The sequence below is a fragment of the Saimiri boliviensis genome, chromosome 18, assembly GCF_048565385.1.
Source record: "Saimiri boliviensis isolate mSaiBol1 chromosome 18, mSaiBol1.pri, whole genome shotgun sequence".
NCBI classification, from domain to species: Eukaryota; Metazoa; Chordata; class Mammalia; order Primates; family Cebidae; genus Saimiri; species Saimiri boliviensis.
In genome coordinates, this window is record NC_133466.1 from 28,713,731 (window position 1) to 28,728,062 (window position 14,332).

General features: G+C 38.1%; 1 protein-coding gene across 17 annotated transcripts in view; it reads left to right on the forward strand.

Moving 5' to 3' along the window:
* Nucleotides 1-14,332, forward strand: part of ROBO2 (roundabout guidance receptor 2) — a 1,294,416-nt gene that overhangs the window by 701,503 nt on the left and 578,581 nt on the right. For 4 of the 17 annotated variants that reach the window (XM_003934313.4, XM_039480476.2, XM_074389497.1 and 1 more), the window contains exon 1: nt 4,934-5,740. The exons of 10 other annotated variants lie outside the window; for them this stretch is intronic. In XM_003934313.4, coding sequence (XP_003934362.1) covers nt 5,680-5,740 — 61 coding nt within the window. In that variant the 5' untranslated portion in view covers nt 4,934-5,679. Of the gene's footprint in view, nt 1-4,933; nt 5,741-14,332 lie in introns of those variants that run through there. 3 more of the 17 variants (XM_010344877.3, XM_074389499.1, XM_074389500.1) reach the window with 1 other exon arrangement.

A 14,332-nucleotide genomic window follows, 5' to 3' on the forward strand; every position in this document is an offset into this window, starting at 1 on the left:
TTTTTAACTTTAGGTTTTCAATTTACTAAGACGGGGTTGAAGGGGAAATGGACCATCTTGAACTGACACTATGAAGATAAATAAAATCTCATCAATGACCTCTAAGGAACCTCTAAGTGATTTTTAAAATTAAAAATTTTAAGATATACACACTTAGAGAAATTCTGTCTCAATGTTACATACCACTTACTGTAATATTTTGTTTATTTAAAAGTTATGCTAATTTAGAAGTATCACTGAACTCTTCAATCAAGATACAAAATTAGTTTCCAAATAGATTTTGGACTCTAAAGGAAGAAAAGTTTTCTATCTTGGAAACGTGATTGTATTTTGTAGAGAACACTCTTTTAAATGAAATATTATTGTATTTTAGTCAACTTAAATTCCAGATTAATAACTCCATGTAATATGCCAAAAATGCTATTCAGAACAAGGTACACAGACTTTATATAGAGAGACAAGTCTTGGTGACTACTTCAAAATGAATTGATTCAAATCAGATAGTTACAATATATTTCAGTAGAACAATATTCATTTTACATTGGCTCCTGCAAATCCCTTCTGGGACAAGGTCAAGTGTAATAAAAAAAAAATCATGTAAGGACAAATGAGCCATCTCTCTATGATCAGGATTTTTAATGCTTCGCTTACCTTAGTTGTCCTGTGTCCTTTTATAGATAATAACCCACATGTGTCATTTAATGTGACGTTTCTGTATAGTATAATAAGACAATCTTATATAGAAAAATTCGAGCTGAGCAATGGCTTTAAAAATAGTCTTCAATTTTGAAGAAAAAATGATCACATTTATATATATTTTGGTACACTGGGGTTTTCTTAAATTGATCAGAGTAATGTATTATACTGTTACACTATTTCATGGTAGGTGTCTTAGATCAATCCCAAGAGGTTCTTGAGAACATAGATTTTTGTATTCAGGTCTGGATTCAAAGGAAGATTGTTCCTTTAACTAACGTGGATTGGTTATCTAATCTTCATTTTTCTCATCTGTATAATGGGAATTATATCAACCACATAAGGCTCTTGTAGAAATTTAACAATATGGCGAACTTTTTAAAATGAGAATTCCCTGACATGTGGTTAGTACTCAGCACATGGCAGTACATGTTAAAATTAGTATCATTGGATCAAACCTTTGATTTTATTATATATGCCGCCTTGCAATTATAACACGAGCATGTTGAAAACAGTAAAAAAGCAGATTAGGATTTTGCAGTTTTTACCACATCCTTGGGGAATCTGGTATGAAAAAGAAATACTTAACATGTTACACGGTGCATATTTCCTTCATATGGTTATTTTATATTTTTCCTGGAATACCACTACTCAGAAGTTCAATCGCAAAGAAGGCCATTTGATCACCTTATCCAAATTACAGTTAATGATATTTTCTTAGGATCTTAAGATGTATTAAAATATATAGGCACACTTTGAATATATAATACCATTGCAAGTTTTACACAAAAGAAGTCTAGAGTTCCATCTGCATTTATCTATTCAGCTGCTTGTTTAGATAAGAAGGAACAATTTATATTTAGAAAGACATTGAAGCCAGATACCATTTGATTTTTCTGTAGCTTAAGCTCTCTGATTTGGTGGTCATGGGGCTTCATTGTTCTTAGCCATTGCTGTTTCTTTTTGGCTTAAGGAAAACCTTGAAAAATTTTTTTTAGCTAAAAAAATTTTAGCTAAAAAAAAATTTTCTACTAGCAGCTTCAGATTTTAAAGACTTGCCTTTAATTAAACATTTGGAGTGAGAAATCCATTTTTTTATAGGCAGTGCTCACTAAAAGTGTGTTAAGTATAATTGAAATATGCACATTTTCAAGTATAGATCTTATCCTACATCTCAGAAGGTAGTGTCTTTGTTCATTTGGAATTAGTGTTGCCCATAACAAATTTCTGACTAGAGACTTGTTACTGTTACTAATTTAGTGTGAGACATTTGCTCATAATCCTAAACTCTCATTTGGGATGAGATTCTTAAAAAATAATATTTTTTATCACACTTTGTATCAAATGAGATATTCACAAAGCATTCTTTTAAAAAACCAGTTATGAACTTGACTACAAGAAAAGCAGAAAATATAGACTCCAAAATTCCTTTGGTACAGACATCATTCCATAAGGTAGCTAGTGTATGGCAAACAATAATAACCAAAAAAATTTAAAAAATGGTACCAGTCTAAATCACCAGCTTGCTTTTCACTTTTAGTAAGTAAAGTAGTTATGAATGCAAAATGTTGATGCTTGGTAAAAACGCTAGTATAACCAAAGAAATTTTCTTTATATAAAGCTCTTCTCTGTATGATGTAATCTGTCATATCCTACACAAGGATAACTTTCTGTGAGTAAGGCAACATTTTCTGCCCTAAAGGACAATGGCAATTGGTGGTATGTTGATCTCACCCAATCTATTCCTTCTGTTTCCCATACACACGCTCTTTGTGCCTCTGAGTGATTTTATAGGTTACTTAAGGAAAGGCATTTGCAGATGGTGAGTCTATCAAGTCTAAAATAGAATCTATATTTTGCCTGATAAATAAATAGTCATGAGAAAACACTTTTAGTTGAAATACTCTGATGTCTTCCTTTCCGTGAACCATCTTAAAATTGAAGGTCTTGTGATTTGTTAATTCCTGCATTATTTTATTAGGGAGACTCTGTTTTCAGAATATTTTTAAAAATTCACCCACATAAGGAAATTTGCCCGAGATAAGCTGGTGGTGTATATTATTTGGAGACATGAGCTAGACATTGCAAATCCTGAACCGGGCAAACCAAGCCCAAGTGTTTAAAATGAAAGTTTTGAAGAATTTTAATTATTTTCCTGTTCCAGAGATAAAAGAGATGTTAATCCAGTGCCATTTTGGATTTTGCTAGACCACAGTATTATCAAAATTAGACTTATTGGGTCTTTGGGGTGGTGAGGAGTGAACTAGTTTCTCCCTAATGGGTAAGCCTTTTTCCATGGGGTACTAAAACAATAGCACATTCAGAATTATCACTGTGAGAATTCAAGTGATTCAACTTTAGCAACCTAATGCACTCTTCTTCTTTACAAGTAAATACTGTAGATCAAAAGTGTGCTGAAATTACTCTTAATGCTTTACAAGAAGAGCAGTTGTTTCATTCTTTTGCAAGGCTATTTCATTACAGTAATTTTCAAGCATGCTGAGGTACCATAAGACCTCTCCTAATTGCTTGAATGTCGCTGACCTTTTTTTTAAAAAAAAAAAAAAAAACACACACACAACGCACATAATATGCAAAGGAGAACTAAATTAAGTAGCAGCCCCAAAATATATCCACCAAACAAAGGCTCTTCCTCACACTGCCCTTTAAGGAGAGACTCTTTCCTAATATTTTCCAGTAGGGGGAACTAAAGACTCACCATCCAGCATTTAGCTCAGTTCAGGGACCTGCGTGAGTTCCTATAAGCCGCCTTCTAATCATCTGAACAAGCATCAAACAGCTACCAGCAAGCCTGTGATCACACGTGGGCCCGGCCACACCGGCCACACCGGGGCACCGCAGACACTGGCATCCCTTTGATCTCACCTGGCCTTCCCTAATCATCCCCGGTCCTGAATGGCATCACTTGGTAGTCTTGGCCTTAATTTTCAGGGTTTTGTCGTCTTGGGGCTGAAATTCGGCTTCTTTTTGAGCTTCCATGAGCTCAGCTGGGTTTTCGGCTTTCCACAACCAGAGCTTATGTGTTCCGAAATTCCTTCTGGAGGTGCTGATCTCCGGAGGGTAAAGACTTCGGGGATCCCTCGCCCCCAAACTCTTGTGATCCCCGCTCCCCCATCCTTAGCATCTCCTTCGGAACTCCCTCTCAGGGCGCGATCGCCCGTCAAACTCATCTTTGAAGGGTCAAAGGCAACTGAGAAACATAAGAGGGGATGCCACCCCTTCCTTTCCCTCCTCCTCTCGGGGATGCCGCAGGGGGCCATAGATCTTGACTAAAATGAGTCGCTAGAGGTTAGAGATTTCTGCACCCTTCCTCCCCCCACCCACCCCTTGTGCTTTTTAACCATATAGAAAGCATCCACACACAGGCTTTCCGGTCCAAAAGGTGCTGATATTTTGCTTCCTTTCCTTTTCTTCCCCCCTACTCGGCTTCTCATTTGGTTAAAAGGTGAAGAGTGAGTGTTTGTGTGATTTTAACGGGTAATGAGGCTGCGCCCTGGGTCCTGGAGGGTGATCTTTTTCAAGAAAACGCGTGCGGCTCCGGCAGACGGAGGGATAAATAATTAGGAAGGGCTTCCATGAAATCACTCACCGAGAAAATTACCTGCCCATTAAACGGGACGCGGCGAGGAGCAGGAGGCTGGAGCCCACCTCACCCCTCCCGAGGCGGGAAGGAGGGGGCCCCGGGAGGCGCGGGGAGGGGACAGAGTTGACCGGTGGCCTCGGCGCTGGGCAGCCGGCGGGGCTCTCCGAATTTGCTCCTCTCCGTCCCGCTGGGACTCTCCGCTCTCTGGGATCCCCTCCCCGCTCCCCTGCGCGGGCGGTGCCGGAGTCTGGAGGTGGAGGGCTCGGCGCACCCCCTCGCCGCCCCCGCCCCTCCCCGGGGCAGACTCCAAGCCGCTTTCGTTCCTCCCTCCCCTCCCGCCTCCTCGCCTTCCCTCCTCTAAGTCCTTCCACCCGCGGCAGCTGCTGGAGGAGGCGGACGCTCTGCTGCCGGGCTGCCCGAGCAGCGGCGGCGGCCGGAGCGCGGTGACCGGCGGGGGGACCCGGGCGAGCGGCTGACCGCGCCTGGCGCTGGACCCAGCGCTCCCTTTCTCCGCGGCTCCCGGGCTGGGCTCGCGCGCCCGGCTCTGCGCTCTCCCGCAGCCGCCGCCGGGTGCACAGTCGCTCAGAGGCGCCCCCGGGGGTGGCTGCAGCCTCAGCCTCAGCCCAGCCCCTCCCTCCGTCCCTCCCCGCAGCCCCACCACGTAGGAGTTCGGATTCTCCACCCGAATCGTCCTGATTTCCCTTTTCCTCTCTTTTGGAAACAAGAGAGGTGGAGGGAGGCAACGAGGCTGCACAGGAGAGGCCCGCCAAGTCTGCCCGCCTGCAAAGTGTTGCTTTGACACATCCTTATTATGGAAGTTAAGTAAATATATATATATATATATATATATATATATATATATATATATTTTAAAAAAAAATCACTCCGGACGTGGAGCTGCTACGGAGAAGGAAACCGGGGGAAAGAAAACCAGTAGGCAGGCCAATGGTTTTTCGGCAGAGCGCTGGCAAGTTTGTGGAACACTTTCTAGGAATTAGGTCTTTTCCTCCCCCTTCATCATCTTGACTTCTGAAGAAAGAACTTGGCTTTGGATTGCAAGGGAGCCTAAGGAGAGAGAGTTAGACACACTTAAATAATACCTCTGGCTGGGCTGAATTTGTGGGAACTTAGGAAGTCAGAGTGTTGGAAATACAGCAGCCTTTGAAGTGCCCTCTGTTAATTTGGAAGGATCTAAACGTGCCCCGTTCAAGACCTCTCCACCAACCCCGTCTGATCTTGCGATTTGCTCTTCTTGACTTTAATTAGTATCTAGGAAAGTCTAAACTTTGGACCTACCTCTTTTTTTGATACTTATTTTTGTACTTTTGCTCTCTGGGATTGGTTTCTTAAACAATCTGGATCCTTTTTAATATGTCAAAATGAGTCTGCTGATGTTTACACAACTACTGCTCTGTGGATTTTTATATGTTCGGGTTGATGGTAAGTTAAAAATGCTTTTATCTTTTTTTTTTTTTTGCACCCCTCACCCCCAACCCCCCAAACGATTTCTTTTTTAATTTGAGGTGGGTTATAAATAAAATGACAGTATGTCTGTAAGTCCGTTTTGGCCAGGCACGGGCTCCTTGGGGGCAGAGGTTTTATTTAAGTCTTTTGTTTCTAAACTGCTGCAAGTGGAACATTTTAGTAGTCACCTATTGTGATTGTTGTTGTAATTTACTTAATTAATTAAAGAGTTGGATAGTAAGTGATGGGCTCCTGGATTTGTTAGAAAAATAAGTATTAAAGTGAATCTCCTGAAAGAGCCTAATACTATTGTGCCTGCTCTCTATTTGATGTTTGCTCTTGTGTCTGAACTTTGGCTTAGACATTCAAGTGAAGAAATACGGTAATAGACACTCTAAGGAAGGTTCAATGGGTTAGGAATTTGAGACTGAGATCAATGTGTATCACCTGTGTGCCATGAATGCTCTCCTAGCGTTAAATCAGAATGAAGAATTTAGATCCTAGGGAGAAAACTGTCAAAAGTGAGACTGGGCGAGGCTCCACGAAGGGGGAAGCATCAGCGATGGTCTGGCCACAGGAGTGGAACACTTAGCTCAGTCCCCAGTGGGCAAACACAATGGGGGTCTTAAACAGGTGCTGGAGGTGTCTCCTTCTAGGTTGAGTCAGTCTGTCAAGCCGACAGCATTCTGCCTCTGATTCTCCTGTCTTTTGTTCAGATTTGGTTTACTTGGATGTTTTCACAGGATGTCAATTTATTGTGGGACTATTGCAAAATCCTTTTTTGTGGCTCCCTTGAGTGAAGAGTGGAAATAATCATTAACATGCTTTTTGATTTGTATTCAAAAGAAAAAAGGTAAAAGAATATTGGCTATTAACCTTCTAGAGACTTTAATTTTTATATCCATGGAAAGAATTGGTATAAGGGAAGGACGAGGTAATTATTTTTTTCCTGACTGGAAATGTGGATTTCAGTACTTTAGTTTTTTAATTACTTATGGTACTTGTAAAGAACCTAAAAAGTGTATTAGTCCAACTGTCTGAGCCATCATAATAGCTTGTTGCCATGTAAACTTTGCTCCACCATTTGCATTGTGGATGAATTCATTATTTGGGACACTGCTTATTTTTGCCCATCTGTGGTAGCTAACTTTGTTCCTGGCAGCTACTGCTGCATAGAACCCAATGTATTGGACTCAAAAAGGAAGGCAATACAGATGAGTTTACCTACTGTCAAGTGGCTGTTTTAAATCATGGACTACATGAGTATCTTTGCCCCCCAGTGATAGTAGGGGAAGGATGCATGTGTGTGCACTGCTTCTCTCTTTTCCCAGTCTAGTAGATGTTTAGGGCTTAGTTATTGTGAATGATACTACAGCCACATCTATAACCATTTTCATGCATTTCTTATTCAGTACATTAAAATACATGTACATCACCATAACAAAATAGGGCTACCTATTTGTCCCAGCTGTGTTTGATTTTCATGATAAGAAGACTTTGGTATAACTTTTTAAAGAATATGACCTCATAAACCATGAATTTACATATCTCAGTAACAGAAATGCATGTATAAACTATACATTAGACTACAGAATTATCACCAAGGGTTTTTTTTTAATATATGTATTTTTAAATCAGTGCGTTGCTAGGAGGAATACAATTACATTGCTCAGGGGAAGTGACAGAGGAAATCAGAAGAGCTTGGTGTTACAGAATGTAATTAATATACAGGGTGTTTGGAGATATAAGAAACAAATGCAATTAACCAGCTTGCTGGAACAGCAGTAGCAAGACAGCATTTCTGCCTGCCTTCCCTCCCTTCCTTCTTTCATTTCTCCTTCCTTTCTCTCTCTCTCTTTTATTACTCTCTCCCTTCTTTCCTTCCTTCTCTCCCACACCACCCTTCTCCTGCCCCCAAAGACAACCTAGAACACTTGTTTTGATTTAACATTATAGGATAAGGGGTCAGTTTGTGTCTGGGCCACAATTATGCAGCAGAATTCATAGTAGTGTAGTGAAAAACGCCAGAATTGAGGAGTTGAGACTGGAAAGACAATGCAAAATTTGGTGTGTGTGAAACTAGTTTTGTATTTAGCATCTGTTGTGTCAAAAGCAAAGGAAACCCTGGACGCTTTTACTAAATTAGTATGTAAATAATACGTTTGACATTGGATTGCCTTTGGATACTTCAGAATGACAGTTTCTCCAGGGGGCTGTTGAAAATTTGGGATGTGGACAACACTGCCCTCTAGGCTGTTTCCACACTTTGAGACTGTTCACATACATAGTGAAGAGGATGGATTGTAGGATCTCTAAGCTTTGCCACTCTTCCAGGATTCTATGATTTCTATTTACTTGTTCTTCTGAGAGGTGTGTGCTTATACTTCACATGAATTTCAAATGTGGAGAAGCTTGTACCATTTCAAAGATATACTGACCATCCTTGTGCTAGTCACAGATATTAATTTTATTCAGTGACAAATGATACATAGATTTGCATTGATATTTGCTTGGTGGGTTATTTATATGTGCATTTTTATAGTATATGAAAAATGTTAGAGTTGTGCCACCTCATAGAAGCTATGTGCTAATGTTATTTACAATTTTTCAGTACTGTGTCCCTGCAGCAATCTATAGAGAGCAAATATTAAGTTAGTTGAGAACTGTAGATAAACTTTTCTATTTGGGATGTAAATAATGGTTTTCTTATTAATACAGATTAATTAATCACATCTAGGCTTTTCTGTATGATTATGTAGGAGAATACATATTAAAGTTAGTCTGTTTTCCAGCTTTTCTTTATTTTTGAATTAGAATAGCATTTTGTAGTTATTTATGGGGAATTGATAGGAACCATGGCCAAGACTTTTAAATTACATCTGTATCCTACACATTATGTCAATCTGATAATTTTGCAATACTTGTGAAAAGGCGTCTTAAAATGAGAATGGTTTTCTCATCTTTATTCTTTATTCTTAAATGAAAATGGCACACATGATATTAGAGGAGATAAATATAATAAATATAATAAAGATAATGTATGTGCTTAGTGCAGATGTATAATTTCATATAGGTTTATACATGTTGCTAAAGTGCCTTTTTTCAGTAATGGGCTTATTGTAGCCATATGTAGTCTATTTCAGAACTTAAATGGGATATAAGTAACATGAAATGTGTTCTTGAAACTATGCAATAATATCAGGTTTGAATTGGCTTTGTTTGAATAACCTTTGATGCTACGTAACGTGTGGACCATAAACCAAAGAATTTCTTAGAACATTAAACAAGAATATTGTAAAAAATAAATTTAAAAAGGTCATGATTCTATAAAAAGAGCAGTTCTGGCCATCTCATCCCTGACCAGCTTGTATAAAATAGTATCTTTGACATTAAAAATATAGATATGTAAGCACATTGTATAAATTGGGATACATATATAGTAATGAAGTGAGCTTATGATGTGGGATGTGTATGTGCCTGTAATGTGTATGTGCCTGTAATATCTGCTGAAGTAGTTCCAGAAATCTACAGGAGATGCATTTAATTCCATGTGCAATTTGGTTTTTGAATAGTGTTAGAAAAAAAGACTATTATCTTATTTACTATTTCTCCTTTTCCTGCTTTTTTCTTCTCTTTCTTCTTCTCATTCATATTCTCTTTCCTTTCCTTCTTATTCTCCTCCTCTTTTTTTCTTTTTTGAACCTAATGAAAGGAATTAGAGAAGCATTTGAAGAGTGAAGAAGGTAGGTGAGGGTGTTTCTTGAATAATAATTTAGAAAATCTGCACTTAAAGGAAAAATGTGAATAATATTTTACCTTTAGTTATATCCAGCTGGGGTTTTGACTGTCTCACTTTTTCCCCACAACACTATATGTAGCTTTATGCAAACTTGCCTCACAAGAATCCTATCATTTTCTAGTTTAGAGAAGTAAAAGTCTTCAGATCTGAGTTCAAGTGAACGATGGAGATTTATAGAGTGCCATTACATACAGATTTATTTTTAATGAAAAGTATTGCTATGTTTCTTACAGTGTCTCCAAATTTAGATCTATCAACCTAAATCAATACATTGGCATGGATATTGCTTTTCTTTTTTCTAAAAAAAAAATTATATAAAGGATAAAGAAATGATTATAAGCTCTTTTCAAAAATAAATACCAATAAACTCAATTAGTGTTTTAGCAGTGTGTTATACCATGACAGAGTATAATATGGCACCTGGGGTAGCATGCTTACCCCAAATACCTGACTCAAAACAGCGTTGGAGTAACAGAGGCCTCAACCCTCAGTGTTTTTTCCTCTATTTGCAGCCAATCCTTAGGATCTTTCATCTAATACCATAAATTTTAAATACATATTTGGATTGATAATTCTCCAATATTGCCCTAATCACTGGAAGGATATAAGAGCCATAAGGACATACCCTAGCTGTTCTATATGCTGTCGTATCTCCAGTGCTCACAACAGTGCTTCACATACTCACCTGACTACTTGACATCTTTGCTTCATGTCCAAGAAGAATATACAAAACTCAAGCATAAGACAGAATCTTCTCCTCTTTCTAGTCATTCCCATCACAGTAAATGGCTTCCACCATTCCCAGCCTTTTTCATGACCCCCAGTGAGGAACCATTCTTCACTTGTTCTCACAACCTGTATTCATCTTGTTCATAGAATTGCACAACCATCACTTCAATCTAACTTTAAAATGTTTTTAAATCCAAGAAAGAAACTATGTACCCTGTTCCACCATCCCTCCACCAACCACAAGAAACCAGCACTACACTTCTGTCTCTATGGATTTGTCTTTTCTGGACATTTCATATAAATGCAGTTATACAATATATGATGCTATTCTGTGACTAGCTTCTTCCCTTTAGCATGACGTTTTCAAAGGTCATCCATGTCGTAGCATGTATCAGTACGTCATTCCTTTTTAATTGCCCAGGAATATTCCGTATCATTTATTCTTTGTTTTACTAGTTGGTGAACAATTTAGATTGTTTCCATTTTTGGCTATTATAGATATTGCTACTTTGAACATCCGTGTACTAACTTTTGTGGGAACATACATCTTCATTTAATGTGGGGTAGAAATGCTGGGTCATATGTTTAGTCTGTGTTTCACCTTTTGAGGGACTGCAAGACTATTTTCCAAAGGAGCTGAGCTACTTTACATTCCCACTAATAATGTATGAGGTAAATATTTTCTTTTAATTGATCACGAAAAAAAGAGCTGAAGGGCCTTTTGAGTTGGATATGATGTTTTGAAGTGAAAGAATTTTATATTATAATCTCTCAAATCCACAATAGTCCTGATTCCTAATTCTTTCAGTGATTGCTGTCTTCTAAGTCTTCCTCAGTTGTCTTGTAAAATTTTACAAAATAGTACCTCAGTTGAACTTACCACTTTTAGCAGAGATCTCAGAATACTAAGTATAAATCATAGAATGATAGCATCTTGGAGCTATTAGAAATATCTGAAACTATGCGGCACAACTCTCTTATTGGTTGGGTCCATGGAGAACTGAAGCTTAGAGATTTTATGTGCCTTGTCCCAGATCCGGTGGTACTTAGTGGTAGAGCAGAAACTAGACTCCAGGGATGCTTCAGCTCTGTACAATGCTTCTGCCTATGGGAGACTGTTTCTGGATTCTCAGCCCTGGAACTCCTTAGTAAGAATTCCAGGCTCTTGTTACTGAAAATGACCAGCTATCTTCTGAAGAGTACATGAGAGAATTAGCTTGGATATGTTTAGGTTATTCATTTGATTCAACACATGCATATTGACAATACCACTTGCTTGGCTCTGTGAAGAACATACTGACCTGTGAAAATGTTCATACCTTCAAGGAAATCACAGCTTAGTAAGGAAGGTAGCAAATGTTCAAGTCACTAGAACAAAAAGTAGTGTCTCATAAATAGGAAGTTTGAAGGTGTATTCCTTCTCTGAGTCTTGGGAACTTAGAGAAGGAATAGGTGATTTCCAGCTGGTATAATTTGGGAAGGGTCAACACCAAATGGGTCTCTCAACCTGGACCTGAGAGGAATGAACAGTGGGGTTTGGGTGGGGAAAAGGATTGGAAATTGAATTCCATGAAAAGAAGTAACCAGAAAAATGGCATGAGCATGACAAAGTGGGGCTAAGATAAAGTCAAAACGTCTAGATTGATTGCAACACAGTTTGCTTGGAGGGAGGATAAGATGGTTATTGGGAGACAGTCAGCAAACACTACTGAGTGAGTATGGACAAGTCATTTAATCTTTCTATGCTTCAGTGTCCTTCTCTGTAAAATGGGCATGGTAATAATGTGTATCTCATACAGTTATAATGAGAAATAAGCAAAATATTTTTAAATATAAAGATATATATATAATAAAGATGTATATAAAGATATATAATGCCATGAACAGTGCCTAGTACTTTATCATCAGTGCCACTTAAGCGTAACTTATTATTATTAGTATATTTTTATTAGATTATTCCCTGCCTAGAATGAACAAGGAAAATAACTGGAAGAGGACTTTGCGATCAGACTAATTATGGACTACAATTGGGGTGCATGATAGGACAATTTGAATAAGATTTTTCAACTGTGAGTCTTCAGGTAACTGATTAAGAATTTTTGTTGCTTCTGAAGGGCACTTATCGGTGGCCTCACCTACACAACTGTAACAAATGTGCGATGACATGTGTGTTTCCATTGCATCATATGCTGATTACAAAACACATGTGATTCCCAAGTGAATGGTGTTATGAATGAAGAGTAAGCAAGAGAGGAATCATACAAATGGCAATTTGTTAGCAAGGAGATGCTTGTATAAGCCTGCATTTTGGTTCATGTTGATTGATTTACATTTCTTCCTGGATAATTTTTACCTGGTACTTTGATACAATATACCATGGAGATAAATCTCATGTAAGACAAACTTACTGAATTCTGAATAAACACTTCTAGAACAGAAGGCCTGTGTAAAACTTAACGTTTGGTATCCACTCACTAATTCTTTTTCTGGATAGCCCATTTAGCTTTCCTTTAGTATTTAGTATCTAGTATAAGACATTGAATCTAATAACTTTTTAATATTATCCATTAATTACATTTGTGTAATGAGTAGTTACATATATCAGAAAGGATAGCCTGAATAAAACTATATCATTAGCATTGTGGAGGTGACATACCTTTGGTGATCAGAAGCTCTGGACTGCACTGTTAGCTTTCCTAGTAGATTGTTGATTGTATAGCCTTAGAATCTTACCCAAAATGACGTAATTTGACTGTGTAATTTCTAAGCTCTCCGTCAGCCTTAGGTTCTATTACTCCAAGGACTTCTGTTCAATGTTCTAAAGTTTATTGTTATATCTGAGAACCTCTAAAGAAGAAAATTTAGCCTGGGCTCAGCACAGTGGCTCACACCTGTAATCCCGACACTTTGGGAGGCTAAGGCTGGAGGATTGCTTGAGCCTAGGTGTTTGAGACCAATGTGGGCAACATAGTGAAACCCTATCTCTACAAAAAAGAAAAAAAAAATTAGCTAGGCATGGTGGTGTCCACCTGTGGTCTCAGATACTTAGGAGGCCAAGATAAGAGAATGCCAGGAGCCTAGGAGGTTGAGGCTGCAGTGAGCCATGATCTCACTACTGCACTCCAGCCTGGATGACAGAGACCCCATCTCCACACACACATTGACACAAATTTAGCCTCAGAAAGAATTATCCAAAACCATAAACATCCATCTTTAAGAACAATAACAGTCTATTGTCTAATATGCATGTAGCATATCTGTTTTTTTGGTATGGGTTCACTGATATGGCTACAGCTATGCGTGACAGGCAAAATTTGCTATTCTTATGATTCACATACAGTTTCATTAATGACCAGTGATACTTACCAATAAATGAAATTTTAGAAATTTAATAGCAAGGAGACAGTAGTCTTAGGTCAATGTGCTTAGTTTATGGCCACTGTAATTAGAACTATGTGCAACATGGAAGTTTTAGCTCAGGAGAGGGGGTTAACAGCTACTTTTTAATTTCTGTTGTAAAGATAGATGTGAGATCTCTTTCCTTAGAGTTTTGTTCCCAGCCTTTTGGAAATGAGCTGGAGAACATGGAATATAACTCAACTATCCCATTAACAAGGCTTTTCAAGCTTAAACAAGGAACACCCAGGTGCAAACAGACTGGAATTTAAGGGATTTGCCCCAAACCTCTGCAACACTCATAACCAATTAAAATGTTCAGAAGTGTGATTTAAAAAGGGAGACCTTTTGACTTTCAAAAAAAATGAGTTAAGAGTTATTCTTTATAAAGGAAAGTTAATAAGTTTTTTTAAGTCAAGGTTAGAGTCATACTTTAAAGTTTTACAATACATGTATTTCCAAATACTAGCAAATGCTAAAATATGATTGAACTTATTTACATATATCTGATGATTATAGAATATAGTTTTTAAGGTTAAATTAAGGGAAATTTAGAATAAATCAAGCAATAGGCACTCTTGTGTTTTATATCTCTCTTATAGAGTAAATTTTAATGTGTTGCCAAATAACAGTACAGTTATTGA